The 14095-nt window shown below is 43.9% G+C and overlaps 1 protein-coding gene across 1 annotated transcript in view; it reads right to left on the reverse strand.

Annotated features, from left to right (window-relative positions):
• Positions 1–14095, reverse strand: part of PCSK2 (proprotein convertase subtilisin/kexin type 2) — a 160070-nt gene that overhangs the window by 56682 nt on the left and 89293 nt on the right. Inside the window, exons 4-5 of the mRNA XM_084830421.1 lie at positions 13431–13539; positions 5314–5351 (exon numbers count right to left, since the gene is read on the reverse strand). Of these exons, the coding sequence (XP_084686547.1) occupies positions 5314–5351; positions 13431–13539 (147 nt within the window). The remainder of the gene's footprint in view (positions 1–5313; positions 5352–13430; positions 13540–14095) is intronic.

Below are 14095 nucleotides of genomic sequence, written 5' to 3' on the forward strand. Positions count from 1 at the left end.
CACCCCTGTCCTTAACTTCCCCTGAGCCCATTTCCTCCTCTGTTCCAATCTTCTGACCTTCTCTCATGACTATCACATCCTTACTGTGCATTCTGCACTTTCTCCAAGTGGTAGCAATAGCAACAGCTCTGGCCTCATCTCAGTTGGCCTGCTGCAATAGCCGCCTCGCAACTGAAAGCCTACGGTCATAAGAACAGTTTCCTGAGAGCCAGCCATCTCTCCTTGTTGGGTGGAAAATGCCAAAGAGGCAGAAGAAAAAAGAACTCTGCTCTTCTTCAGCTCTGGAATGGTGGTTGTATGAAAGCAGCTGCACCAGTGATGAGGAAAAAGAGATGTAAGACACTGCCTCATTCCAAGTCAAACTATTGGTCCAATTTAGACAATTTATTTTCTTTCTGATGCCTTCCAGAAGTTCTGGAGTATTATGCCCATAATCCCTGACCATTCACCATGGTGGCTGGAGCTTATGCTAACATCTGGAAGGCACCAAGTTGCCTAATCCTGGTCTAAAGTTTGAGTGATGGCAGCACTGCAAGGTCTCTAAGAAAGGCCCTTCCCAGCTACCCAAGATATTTTGACTATACCTACCAGGATTTAAGATGGAACCTTCAACATGCAAATCATGTATTCTACCACAGGGTTATGTTCCCTCTGTAATGGTTCCTTCAGCACCTGAATCCTGGTGGCTACTGAACTTTCTCAGGTATTGGTACCCATTGTGGATACTCCATGCTATAAATCTCTTGAAACCCATCTTTACACCACTACATTCACCTGCCTTTATTTAGAACAGTCCACTATATATCATGTCACAACTCCAAAGTTTATACTATGCTGCCAGAGGAAATTCAAAAGGGCAATTCTAAATGTCACCCATCCTGCAAATATTTCATCAGCTCCATTTCCAATTTTCTTCTCTTGGCTCTCTGTGCTTTTTCTTCCCACTCAACAGAAGGCTTCTCATGGGGAGCTTTCAAAGACTTATTAAATCACAGCAAACATGGCTCCATCCATCCTCTGCCTGACTCATCATAGCAGAGAGCTACCCTACTGTGCAACTGAAGGCACATCTGCAAGAACTCATCAGCTTGGCAAACAGCTGGATCACTGATCTTAGACTGAGGGGGCAACCTAAGCCCTATGCAGGCATTCAGCCTGCCCCTGTGATGGCTAAAACGGTTGGGCAGGGGGAAGGGGCCCACACAGGCCCCACCCTCAATATCCCCAGCAGTGAAGGCTGGTGGCTCTGATGTTAGTGGGATGTGACAAGGCGCTTCAAGGAGGAATTTGGAGAACCTCAGCAAACTCAAACATTGCATGTTTAGCCATCCCTCCTTGCATTCAAGTGAATGTGAGTAGAGGCCCCCTTCAGGCTTTGCTGCTTAACACAGGAAGGCCAAGAACAGGGATGGCAAGGATGAGGACACTGAGGATGGGACTTGCATGTGCCCCCTCAGACCACCACCCTTTTCACCCCCTTGTGTTGCAGGCAGAATGCCTACATAAGGCTGCAATCATGGCAGAATGTTATTTCTAGATCCCTTTCCCATCTCCCATTAAAGCAATGCCATCGATCCATTCCTTGGCTTCCATTCTAACTCCTTAAAACAAAGCTAGGCACGACCTCCAATCCTCCCTGCAAACCCATTGTATAATGTTCTGCACTCCCCAGAGTGGGAACATCTTGAAAAGGCTCACGTGGAACAGGAAATTATACTGCAGGTATGCATATAATGATAAACTGAGGGAAGAGCCAGCATAGTCCTCCACTGAATGCCAGACTACATTAAAAGAACTGCCTCTAAATCAAAACACTCACCCTTTTCAAGGACTTTGCAACTCTGCCCCTCCAGTCTCTTCACTGGAATCAATCTAAAGGAATCATACTTCACTCGGTACACCTCTGTTCTTGCCTACAATGACTCAGACTCAAACTCTACCTTGAAGGGCACTTCTGTGATGCCTGCATGTCTTAATTCACCGAAGTAAACAAAAGCCCTGCATCAATCTGGAATGAGTCCATCTCTAGACACCATGGTCATTGTGCTTGGCCTGAAGCCCAGCAATGCAAGCAGAATGACACAAAGTGACACCTTTTTTAGTTCAATAAGCTTTGAAACAGGTTGTTATGTGCCCCAATTCTGTTATCAGTGTATCCATAGAGCTGAGCTGAAGACTTGATTGGTATTTTATGTAAGAACAAATGGCACCGTTTCTACTCAGTGAGAGAATTAAGAGTAGGAAAACAAAAGCGGGCTCTTCTCTACTGTATGTCAGAGGCCCACAACTTTTGGACCCATGAGCACATTTGGGGATTTGAGAAACTGTTGTGGGTGCCACCACAAAATGGCTTCCATGGTGGATGTGGCTAGTCACATAATGGCTGCTGCTGGGGTCTGGCTAGTCAAAAGTGAGCTAAAGAGGTGTGTGGGGGGGTGAGAAATAGGATTTCTAGAGGCTGGGAGGGGAAAATAGCAAGGTAAAAGGGCAGAGGGCAGAGAAAGAGTGAGGCTAGAAAGGGAGAGCAAGAAGAAGGTAGGGATGGGGAAAGGAGAGAAATGAAAAGGAAAGGGGATGTGCGGAGAGGAATAGCAAGGCTGGAAACTGGGTCTTGGGGGAGAGAGAGAATAAAGGCGAAAGGTCTGTGTGGATGTAAGATTGGGCAGGGCGAGAAAGCAACTCTTTCCTTCAATCAAGTCTTCAGCCTGCCCACCAACAGCTGATCTGCAGCAGATACAGGAACAGGAAGGAGAACCTGGTGCCCTAATGTTTTTCATGATTTGTATTTAAAATATTTTTTTGAAGGGAGTAGGAAGTGGAGAGCTTCATGGGTGCTGTTGGAGGTCCCCGTGGGTGCCGTGATGGGGACTCCTGCTTATGCAGTGCATTTGAAAAAGAGTTTCACAAATATCTACTTATCCAGAACTATTTCAAGAAAAAACTAAAAAAGACTGCCTGATTTAAGACTGCAATCTTATACAGAATTACCTGGGAGTAAGGCCCATTGAACTCAGTGGGACTTACTTCCCAGTAGACATGTTTAGAATTGCACTATAGAAGAGTGAATAGGCTTGCCAACTGACAAGAAGTTATTGGTCTGGCCTGCTCTTGTGCCTTTAACAGCACCTTGGTTGGAGGAAATCAGCAGATCAAACTTTTGATGGCATGGAGATAAGCATAATCACTTGCTAATAATGTCTGTGGATCTGTTGCCTGTTGCCAATCCTGCCTGTATCCCTTCTGTGGTGCATAATTATGTTCACCCTCTGAGATTACTTATGAAGCTATCAGTCAGACCAGAGGTCCATCTAGCTCAGAGGTGGGGAAACTCTTTCTGCCTGAGGGTCGAATTCAGGTTTGGAGAAACCCTTGGGAATTTGGTGACTGGGGCTAAAGGCAAAGGGGGAGTAGCCAAAGACAAAAAAGGCAGGGCCAAAAGGGTGAGACCAAAAATATCCCCCCAACCAAGCAGCATATTTGAGCTTACAGCTCTTGCTGCCCAGTAACTAGCTCCTTATTGTCCCCTGTTATTTCCAAGGTCTCCAACATGGGTTTTCCCAACCTTGCCACCCGAGATCTTTTAACTGGAAAGGCTGCTGTCTGAGAACCTGCTAATTGAGATACCCAAAGCATGTGCTCTACCATATCCGATAGCCCTGAGCAAGCTATGGCCCCTTCCAAAAGCTATGACTTTTCCTAGAAGATACGTTGTGTTACATTTACAAAGACTTGTGCAACATGAAATTATAAATTCCCCCTCATATGTACAGTTCTCACTGTAGGTGTGTTGTCGTTTAAACCATCTGGACTTTTATCCACATATTTGCATAAAGAGATTTGCAAAGTCTGTGAAAACTACAGGAATAAATGACTTAACAAGGCAGTTATTTCTTCAAGTGCATAGCAGCCCAGGGTCATCTAGTCATCTAGACATGATGAAAGAGCTTACTCCAAATTATTGTACTGTCTTTTATTCTAGCTGTGTATATCATCCAAGAAGAAGAAGAAGAAGAACTAGCAGCAAGTAGTAGAAGACTGAAACATCCAGCTTTTAAAAAACCCAGCAGATTCAATAAAATATTGGGCAGCATCCAAGTCAATGCTAGTGCTAATGTAAATTATGTTGTGCTAGCTAGAGTAGGTGACTTCTATTGCAACACCAATATCATTAGGTGGTGCTATAGGTTTCCCTAGAAATCCAGCTAAAATGATTGACTTTACGCTAGAGGTTGCTTACACAACATAATTTACATCAACTTGGATACTGCCCATAATTTTTCTCCATTAATATCATAATGGCGGAGGGGCTATCACAGCTACAGCCACTTCATGAAAGATGAATTCGACTATTTTAAAAGAAGATTTTGATTTGATTTTGAACATCTCTTGGGCTGAAGAAAATGTATAAATTGCCTAATGCATTATGTTGGAGATGAGGTCAGAATTTTGCAGATTTCAGACATATATAGCAGGTCTACAAATATATAAAAGTCTTTTTGATTAATGTAATGAGCATAGAAAAAAGTACAGGGTTTAAATTGCCTTTGGATCCAATGGTTTAATTAGATAGGATAGATGGATTGGTAGCAACTAAGAATGAACAGATGACTGCAAACATGTTGGTTTCAGCCCGGATTATAATAGCAAAAACTTGGAACAAACAACAACAACAAAAGAACATCTCTAATGATAGTTGGCATGGAGTACTAATGCATAAGGTCTCATATCATACAAAAATATGGGAGGATGAAGTTACACAAAAGGATTCCTGAACAATGGGATACATTTATTCAGTACTGGAGAAAAAATAATAATTACTGGAATATAGAGAAAGAGGTCTCAGAAGTTGTTAAACAGCTATAACTGAATATAAGTTTGATTGGAAAGCAAAAGAAATATTGCATTGAAAAAGCATGATTATAATTAATTGTATTATTTCCCACTTTTGGAATTGTATTTGCTCTTTTGCATTAAATGATATTATTAATAAAAAAAATTAAGAAGAGAAGATTTTGAGATGGTACTAATTTCCAGTATTGGTAATGAAAGCTTATTCAGCATTTGATAGCCACATAATTCTCCCTGACAAAATGTGTCACTGTTTTGCTTTACACGGCAGGTCAGAGGCACAAACATGTTGTACCTAACTGTAGGCTTTCCTTGTTTTATGTGGAAAACAAGGAAAGCAAAAATGGATTGCTCAGTTATGCTGCTTACACTGTCAGTGGGTTAATATTTTGTCTAAAAGGACGGCCAGCGCATCCCCATAGAAGAATGGCCAGGGTTGAAAGGTAGAGAACATTGTGTACTTACATAGTTGGAGGCAAGATCTGGATGAAGATAATCAATCCCTGCAAAAACAGTGACAGCACATAAGCCATGATTAACTCATTCAAAACAACAACAGAAATTGAAATGCTTTGAATAGCCATGAAATCCATTTACTCCTTAAATAAGCATACTACAAGGGATAATGTTGGCCTTAGAGCTTGTTCACAGTGAAATCTAAGCTTTCAATTCTTGACTTTTACATTTCAGGAGGGAAAACAAAGGTACTAATAAATTTAACAGGCCAGTGTCAGAAATGTATTCGGAATCTGAGACGGAGAGGTTAGGCTGTAAGGTGTGTTCTTTAGATGTTCTAGGATCACAAATGGTCGTAACCTCTCAAACGGATGTGCTTACAAGTCATGCAGTTTCAACAGCAGCACTAAAGGAGAGAACACAGCGGCGGCCAAGGGCCCAAGATTTGAACGCTTCATGCCAATATCATTATATAGCTGGCAGCCTGAAGACACACACACAGCACCCCGCTGTCACTTCGCCAGCCCAACAGCCCCATATAACTCCTCATGCCATTAATTCTCTCTGCTGCTCTTCCATCACCCATGCTTCTCCCTTTCCTGTGTTCCAGTGAGCTCATGTCTCCTTCTGTTTTTCCCTCAGCTTGGCTCACGATCACCAGGGGCTACAACGATCAGTTTCTGCAGTTGGCACTGAAGTTACACAGATCTCTCCACTCCATAGTTTCACTCGGAGAGAAAGGGCAGGGCAGCGGAAGAACTGCTCCCTTAGGAGTGACGCGAGAGCCGGTGTGGTGGTTAGAGTGTCAGACTGGGACTCAGGAGATCTGGGTTCTAGTCCCCACTGGGTAACTCTAGGCCTGTCACTGATTCTCAGCCTACCCTGCCTCACAGGGTTGTTGTGAGGATAAAATGGAGAGGAGAAGGATCATGTAAGCCACCTTGGGTTCCTTGCAGGAGGAAAAAGTTGGGCTATAAACATAAATAAACATAAATAAATAAATGTGTACATAATTTATTTAATGTGTTTAATAATAATTTATTTAATATTATTTAATGTGTAAATAATAAATGTGTAAATAATTATAATTCATAATAAATAAATAAATAAATGTGTAACAGTGCTTCTTTTAGCTCTGTTGATTCCAATTTCCTTGAACTGGAGAGCTGGGACTGGCCCTGCCATTAGGCTGAATGAGGTGGCCCCTCAGGCAGCAGCAAGGTGTGGGAAGACACATCTGTGTTTGCCATGTGGGCTGCCCTGTGCCCTCTAAGCTAGCCTGCTGCCAGCACGGGCAAAGGGGGACACTGTCCCATTGCCAAGATTGAAATGAGATTCCACTGCCAGTCTGGTCAGTTTCTGTACATGGAAATGGCGACTGCAGGAGCGGGGGTGCCATCTTGTCTTTGTTTGTTTGTTTACAATATTTATATACCACTCCACATCAAAGATCTTGGAGCAGTGAACAGCAAGATAAAAGAATAAAACCCCATAATTAAAACAATTAAAACATTTTAAAAGAACAGATTCTGAACATAGTAAGCCTCAGGTCACTCAGGGAAGGCCTCTTGAAATAATAATGTCTTCAGGAGGCGCTGAAAGCAACACAATGTTGATACCTGCCTGACCTCCAAAGGCAAGGAATTCCACAGGAAGGGGGCCACCACACTGAAGGCTCTCTTCCTGGTGGACTCCAACCAGACCATAGGTCCATGTGGAAACACCAGGAGCAAATTGTGCGATGACCTCAGTGACCAGGCTGGTTGGTAACGAAGGAGGCGCTCTCTTGGGTATCCTCGTCCCAAGTTGTTTAGGGCTTTGTACACTAGTACTAATACCTTAAACCTGGCCTGGTAGCGAATGGGCATCCAGTGCAGTTCCCTCAGCAGAGGAGTTGCAGGCTGAAAAGGGGCAGCTCCTGACAACAGCAAAGCTGCTGCATTCTCCAGCTTCCAGACCAGCCTCAAGGGCAGCCCCACGTAGAGCACATTGCAATAATCCAGTCTTGAGCTTACTTGCCACTGTATCACTGTGGCCAAGCTATCCCTGTCCAGGAGAGGCTGTAGCTGGCAAACCAGCTGAAGCTGGTAAAAGGCACTCCAAGCCGCCATGGCCACTTGGGCCTCCAGCAACAGTGATGGATCTAGGAGTACCCCAGACTAGAAACCTGATCTTTCAGAGGGAGTGAAACCCCATCCAGAACAGGCAAGGTGCCTATCTCCCAGACTCGGGAACCAATCACCCACAGGGCTTCCAGCTTGACAGGATTCAGCTTCAGTTTATTGGCCTTCATCCAGCCCATTACTGAGTTTAGACACTGATCCAGGACTTGCACAGCCTTTCCTGATTCAGGTGTCACAGGGAGGTAGAACTGCGTGTCAGCATACTGATGGCATTTAGGTCCAAATCCCCTAATGACCACTCCTGGAGGCTTCATATAGATGTTAAACAACACTGGGGACAAGATGGTGCCCTGCGGCACCCCATAGCTCAATTGCCAAGGGGCAGAGGAATGGTCACCCAATGTTACTCTCCAAAATTGGACCAGAACCACTGCAACACAGTGCCTCTGATACCCACCCCACAGAGTTGATCCAGGAGGATACCATGGTCAATGGCATCAAAAGCCAATGAGAGATCGAGCAGAATTAACAGGGTTGCACTCCCCCTATCTTTTGCCTCATACAGCAAAATGTCTCAGGCTGGTCCTGTGGGGAGCACACGGGCTAGCTGGAAATTGCTCAACACAGGCAGTCTGACCATTCCTAATCACAACCCAAATGTGCATGGCAAATATGACCTTTGAGAAATCTCTTGTGCAAGGAAGCAGACAACTGCATTACAGCTGGTGTACAAAGAAAACTTGCATGTCCTACCTTTCTCTGGTGGAACAATCATAGCCAACTTTATGTCAGTTCATGCTTTAAAGAAAACTCACTAACCAAAGATTTATTCTGATGCTCCAATGCATCCATCTTTAGACCTAGAGCTATAAAATACAGATGAGCTGGACAGCATAGAAGACAAATATATACCACTACATGCATTTTCCTGGGATGTGACTAGGAAATTAACAATACTGTCAGTTTCAACCAAGCAGTAGAATTAAAAGCTGCCTTGAGTACTTACAGATGTTTATTTCCAAAGGGTATGAAATGAATCTTTATTATTATTATTATTATTATTATTATTATTATTACCATTACCACTACTACATTTATCCTTTCTTGCAAAGTCCCTGCTCTAGAATAAGACTAAAAAAGAACAAAAGCTTACTTTCCAATATAAGGAAAACAGAGAGCCCAATCTGCTATTCATTTTGGTTTAAGGCAATGCAGTTCCACAGACACCATTGGGACTTAATTAGCTGAAAGAGCTGGTTTATGCAACACTACATGCCCTTTACAGCCGTCATTATTTAATGATCCCTTTACAGCCACCATTTATGTAACATTAGATTTACAGAAATCACCAAGCCACCATTCTTACTCAAAATGGTGGCTCGCTAAGAGGCCGGGCAGCTGATGGACCTGTTCGCCAGGCACACAAGTGCTCAGCAACCAGGGCTGGGTGAAAGCCCATGCTCAGCGAGTGGGTCCAGGGGGAGTGAGCGAGAGGGAGTCTGCCAGACTTTACCCCCTTACTGGACTCTCCTGCCATCTCTAGGCCCAACACCTCTGGAATTGGGCAAAGGCTGCTCTAACCCATCTGGGTCTTGGCAAGCATCACATCTTGCCAGCCACCATGCAATGGGAATACAGTGGTCAACTGGATAATTTCCATGTATGTTATTTTATTTATTTTAGAAAATTTATATACCACTTTTCATTTAAAAGTAATAATCCCAGAGCGGTTCCCAAAATAATGATAAAATGCCATAAAATATATCAATAAAAAAATAAAACATTAAATAGCCAGAGGAAGTTAGTATTGCTAACAGTCAGGCAAACAACTGTGGCTTAAAATGTCCACTTTCCACACTAGAAGCCCACCAGATCTGAATGTATTAAGAGTGTGGATAACCATTGCCCATGTAGTTTCAACTTCCTGTTAACACTGCAGCCACAAGTAAGCTCGGTGTGCATAGCAAAGTTGAGAGAGAGAGAGAGAGAGAGAGAACTGCAAGGATGGAAAATGTCCTGACTAGGCATGAGGCTCAGGGGAAATTAACTGCAACACAAGACCTGCTGTTTGTTCTGGGCCACATCAGGACTTTGGATAGCACACTGCAGGAGATGCCGACTGGAGGATTCTCCTTTAAAGAGCTGTTGTCCCAGCAAAGGACTGCAGTCAACTGAAGCTTTAAGAAGGCTGGTAGAGCCTGATCGTTCAGTGTCTCCACCCCTACTGGACATTGGCTGCTGTTTCTGCACTCTCATGCTCCTGTGTGGCTGTAGGACAGAAGAAGCGGCAGAGGTTGTCATCCTCAGAGTCAGGTCTTGATGGCAGTGCCATGTCATCAGGCCAGGAAGGTATAGAAGGGGATAACAATGGTTCCCCCTGAAGTGGGGTGGCCCATGGCCCATCTGAGTCCTCCTTGGGGTAATGCAGAACCCCAGAAGATGGGTCAGAGCCCAGAATGAGGGGACATGACAGAAAGAAGAAAGGAAGTAGGGGACACCAATCAGTGCTTGGTTGGTCTGCTGAAAACCCTCTGTTGGCTGGAGTTTGCCCAAGGATGCCAATCACTATGAGAGAAACCGGTGTATGCTGCCTGAAGTACAGCAGCTACTAACACCCTGCCCCCCAAATTAAGAGCCACCTCACTCAGCTTAATGGCAGGACCATCCTGGAAAGGTAGGTATGTGTAGTCTTTTGTATGTTGTGCAGCAGTCAAAAGTTCTAACAAGCCCAGGTTTCTAATATAGCTTCTGTCTCACACACACACACACACACACACACCTCTGTTGTTATTTTAAATTAATTTATTATTTGCATGTATTTATTTATTTCATTTCTATATTGCACAATAGCCAAAGCAAATACATCCACTGAGACTGGTTTTGGAACACTGCTCTTTCACAATTAGGAAAAATGGTAGCACACATTATAGCTGTAACTGTATTAGCCACAGCTGGATTATGGCAAACTACAAGCCTGCACAGTAATATGTTAACAAGGTGATAGACAGCTGGACTCAAGTGTGCTAGAACAGTGAGAGAGAACAAAAGAAGTGCCTTTGAACTACGTGACAGGCAGAATAAAAAGCCAATTCCTTATCCGCGGCACAAATGTAATATTTGTTCCCTGTAGCTAGTATGGTGGAATTCTCCAAAAGGCCCCCATTTCAAATGACACTTTCATCTCTCTATTTACTTATCATCCACTTGTATGGCTTCTCATCACAGCAGTTTTTATAGAATTGCACGCACAAAAATCAATATCACAATAGAGAGGCCTGGAGGAGACTACGTGAATACTTGGCTTAGGATAAAAGTTACCTTCAAAATAATAATGAAAAAAATGTTTGTAAGCTCAGATACTTTAGTCTGGTAGTTTCGTTCTATTCCTAATTGGCCAGAAACAAAGGGGAAGGAGGCAGAAGGCAAGAGGTTAGGAATATGAATTGTCATTCGCATACCTCACTACAAAATGAAAGTTTTGCTAGTAGTCAGTCTCTTCCTACTACAGTCCCAGTGCTATTCTTTCATTTCTGTAGTATTAAATGGTTCTTGACAATCAGCAGCCCACAGGCCAGTTCTGACCTCTGGATGATCACCACTTGGCCCATTATGTCTCTTTGCCTGCAGATACTCATATCAGGCTGGGGCTAAAAATTCCAGACTGGCACATGGCCAGTTCCGCAGAAGGAATGGGGAGGCTGCCAGGCATGTTTGAGCTATGCCTTTCCCCTTCTCCTTCCTCCTGGAGCAGGCACCAGAACAATACAGAGCTGTCAGAGCTCATTCCCTGGATTGTCATACCTCACCCAGAACTGGGCAAGGATGACCCTTCTGATGAGGACCCTGACATTGCAGAGACTAAAGACCTTGTGGGGTCTCTGATTCTAGTGATACCCTAGGCACCTCCAGCAGCTGCGGGGAGAAGCTGCATTGGGTCTTGAGCAACCACAGTCCCTGAGGAACCTCCAGATGGGAGTTCTGAGGGCTGTACCTCACTCATGGATTCAGAGGAGACCAAACATCCATCCAGCCCTAGAGCACACCAGCGCAGAAGGTGGAGTCACAGGCTGCCACTCAGAAGCAAAGCACATTTCTCAAGACCTGCAGCATCCAGGCTCCTTGAGAATAAAGGTCTACTCAAGAGCAAGTACCTTCTTGGATGTAGGGATATTCTGGTGTCAGGACTAATGGCTTGCAGCTCTCCCTGGGTGTGGATTGGGATACATGACAATATAAGCTCTCAGTTAAGACCTGCTAGTGGCTGGAACAACATCTTTATTTCAGCTCTCAGTACCTTGCATCATATTTTTCCTGATCCTGCTTCTTCTTTGTACTGAACTCTCATGTTGCTTGACCCCAGGACTCCCAATAAGAGCCTGTTCCTTTGATTGTGTTTGCCATCACCTCTGCCTCAGACCCTGCTTTCAGGCTACCCTTCTTCTTGACTGGTAATACTGTACTTAAGATCGCTGCCTGCCTTCTGACTTTGCTGAACAGATTTGCCCCAGGACTGCGCTTGACCCATTTATCATAGCAGGACTCTAGGTAGGAATAGTCTTATAACTGTAGTAACTGAAAGGGTGCTTTGCAGGGGCAGGAGAAGCAAGGAGAAGGCACTTGCTTCCATTCTTAGCTCTGCTTGGCCTCTCATCGTTAACCATTGGCCTCTGGGAAGGGAAGGACAAATCTGTCAGTTTCTGGACTGTGTCACTTTTTCATGGTTTTACCCATAATTCCATTCCCACCTTAATCTGTGTGTTCTTGGCGGGGGGGGGGGAGTACAAATCCTCTCAAATTATATATTTAAATTAGTATTTTATTTGAAAATACATTTTCCAATGCATCTTTTATCTGTAACTCTGTACAGAAACCTGTGTTTTGATATGTGTAAACTATGAAGAACTGTGCCACAATGCCCAGACACGCAACATCTCTGAGAGAGCTAAAGTTTGTCCTGTGCATTAGTCCAACAGGTGTGAATCAGGACATTCTGTATAGGACTTCTCAAAGGCCGAATTCCTCACGCATCTCTCCCTTTCTCCTGGGCGGGTTTCTGTCCATGACAGACTACTGACATCCCAAGAACAAAGTCCATCTTTGAAATAAGTAGAATTAAAAAGTGAGCGCAAGAGCTGCTGTCTCCAGGGTTTTCATTGGTCAGTGTGCAAATTGGATTTAACAGATTGTTGTTGCTTAGGTGGCCTGAGATATTGTTTCTGTTCTACATTCCGTACGCTCCCTCCGGTCAACCAGATCCTGCCCCCCTTTAAGGTTTATATGGACAGAGATTGGGCCCAGCTGTGCTCAGTCACTGTGAAATGTAGCATGCCACTCTGTGGACGCAAATGAAAGCATCCAGAGAGCTATGAGTCATGTGCAAATGCATGGTGCGATGGGTAGACAAGCAGTATTATTTCCCCTGTGGTGTATCTATATTAGCAAGGATAGGTCCCCGTGGCTCTGTTCCAGTACAGCTACTTTACCACTTATTTTTAGCAGTGTGGTGGAAACCTTACAGCACAAATTTGAAATTTCATCAAATGTAAATGGGAGCCAGTGTTAAAATATTTCTCATGTTCCAATCACTTTATTTATTAAAAAAAATCATCATCATCATTCCACATTGCCCTAAAACTGCATAACAGTTTCAATCTATATAGCATAATTTTCTCTATGGAACTACATTCAATTTCGGTTCTGCTGGGCCTTTTCTAAACAAGCAAAATAAGCGAACAGCTATTGTACATGAGCTAAACTGCTTTGCCCTTGGCTGATTTAAAGGGATCATAAATATCCATGGACTGTACCCTCAGGGAACCTTTGGCGGATGATTTCTTATTAAAAATTACGGCTGAATATCTTATAACATTCTCATTAAAATCTCAGTGTTTTGAAGAGGGTGAGTCACAGTAGAAAGCTTTAATTTTAAATTGCATCTCTCACATGTTACAGTAGGGGGGGGAATTTATACAGAGAGTCGGGAGATTTTAGTTTTTCACTTACCATCATCCATGATTCCTATAGTTACTCCTTTCCCCGTGTAACCCAGCTCCCACGCTTCGGCCACATTCAGATCGAGTCCAGGAGTCCCATCTGCTTGCCCAGTGTTGATCTAATGCATCAGATTGCAAACAAAAAGGCATAAGAGACGTGTTTGCTTGGCACAAAGCAGAATGTTTACGTCCACTGAGATTCCACCTGATTTCATCTGCTAGAAAATAGCTGCCATTTGCTTGGGAACACAGCCCAAATGGAGCCACCATCTCTATAAGCCGCGGCATATTGTTCAGTTCTCACAGAGGATGCAACGCAAGAGGGTTGAAGGACTTCACTGCTTACTCTGTGCCAGGAGGCTGGCTCTGAAATCGAGTCTGAGTGCCAGAACTCAGCCCTTGCTCATGTGAAGCACTAATAAAAATGGCAGTGCCTTAGTCTCTGAACATGTGCAGGGTGTTTCTCACTGCTGAACATCCGTAAGCAACGTCCACACATCTGAGAGTAAAGAGAAGAGCTTCTACAGCAGAGGATTTGGCTTTGAGGCAGGCTTGAACCTTGGCTCCTGTCTTTTAAGAAAGGAAACACTGTCAGTCTCCTTGTTTCTCCATACAAAAGGGCAGGCCCTCTCAGAAATTGAAGCTCATCAAGTGCACAAAGTCATTTGCCATACA

Source organism: Heloderma suspectum, chromosome 1 (assembly GCF_057233095.1).
Source record: "Heloderma suspectum isolate Gila_16-S chromosome 1, 16-S_ref, whole genome shotgun sequence".
Classification (NCBI taxonomy): domain Eukaryota; kingdom Metazoa; phylum Chordata; class Lepidosauria; order Squamata; family Helodermatidae; genus Heloderma; species Heloderma suspectum.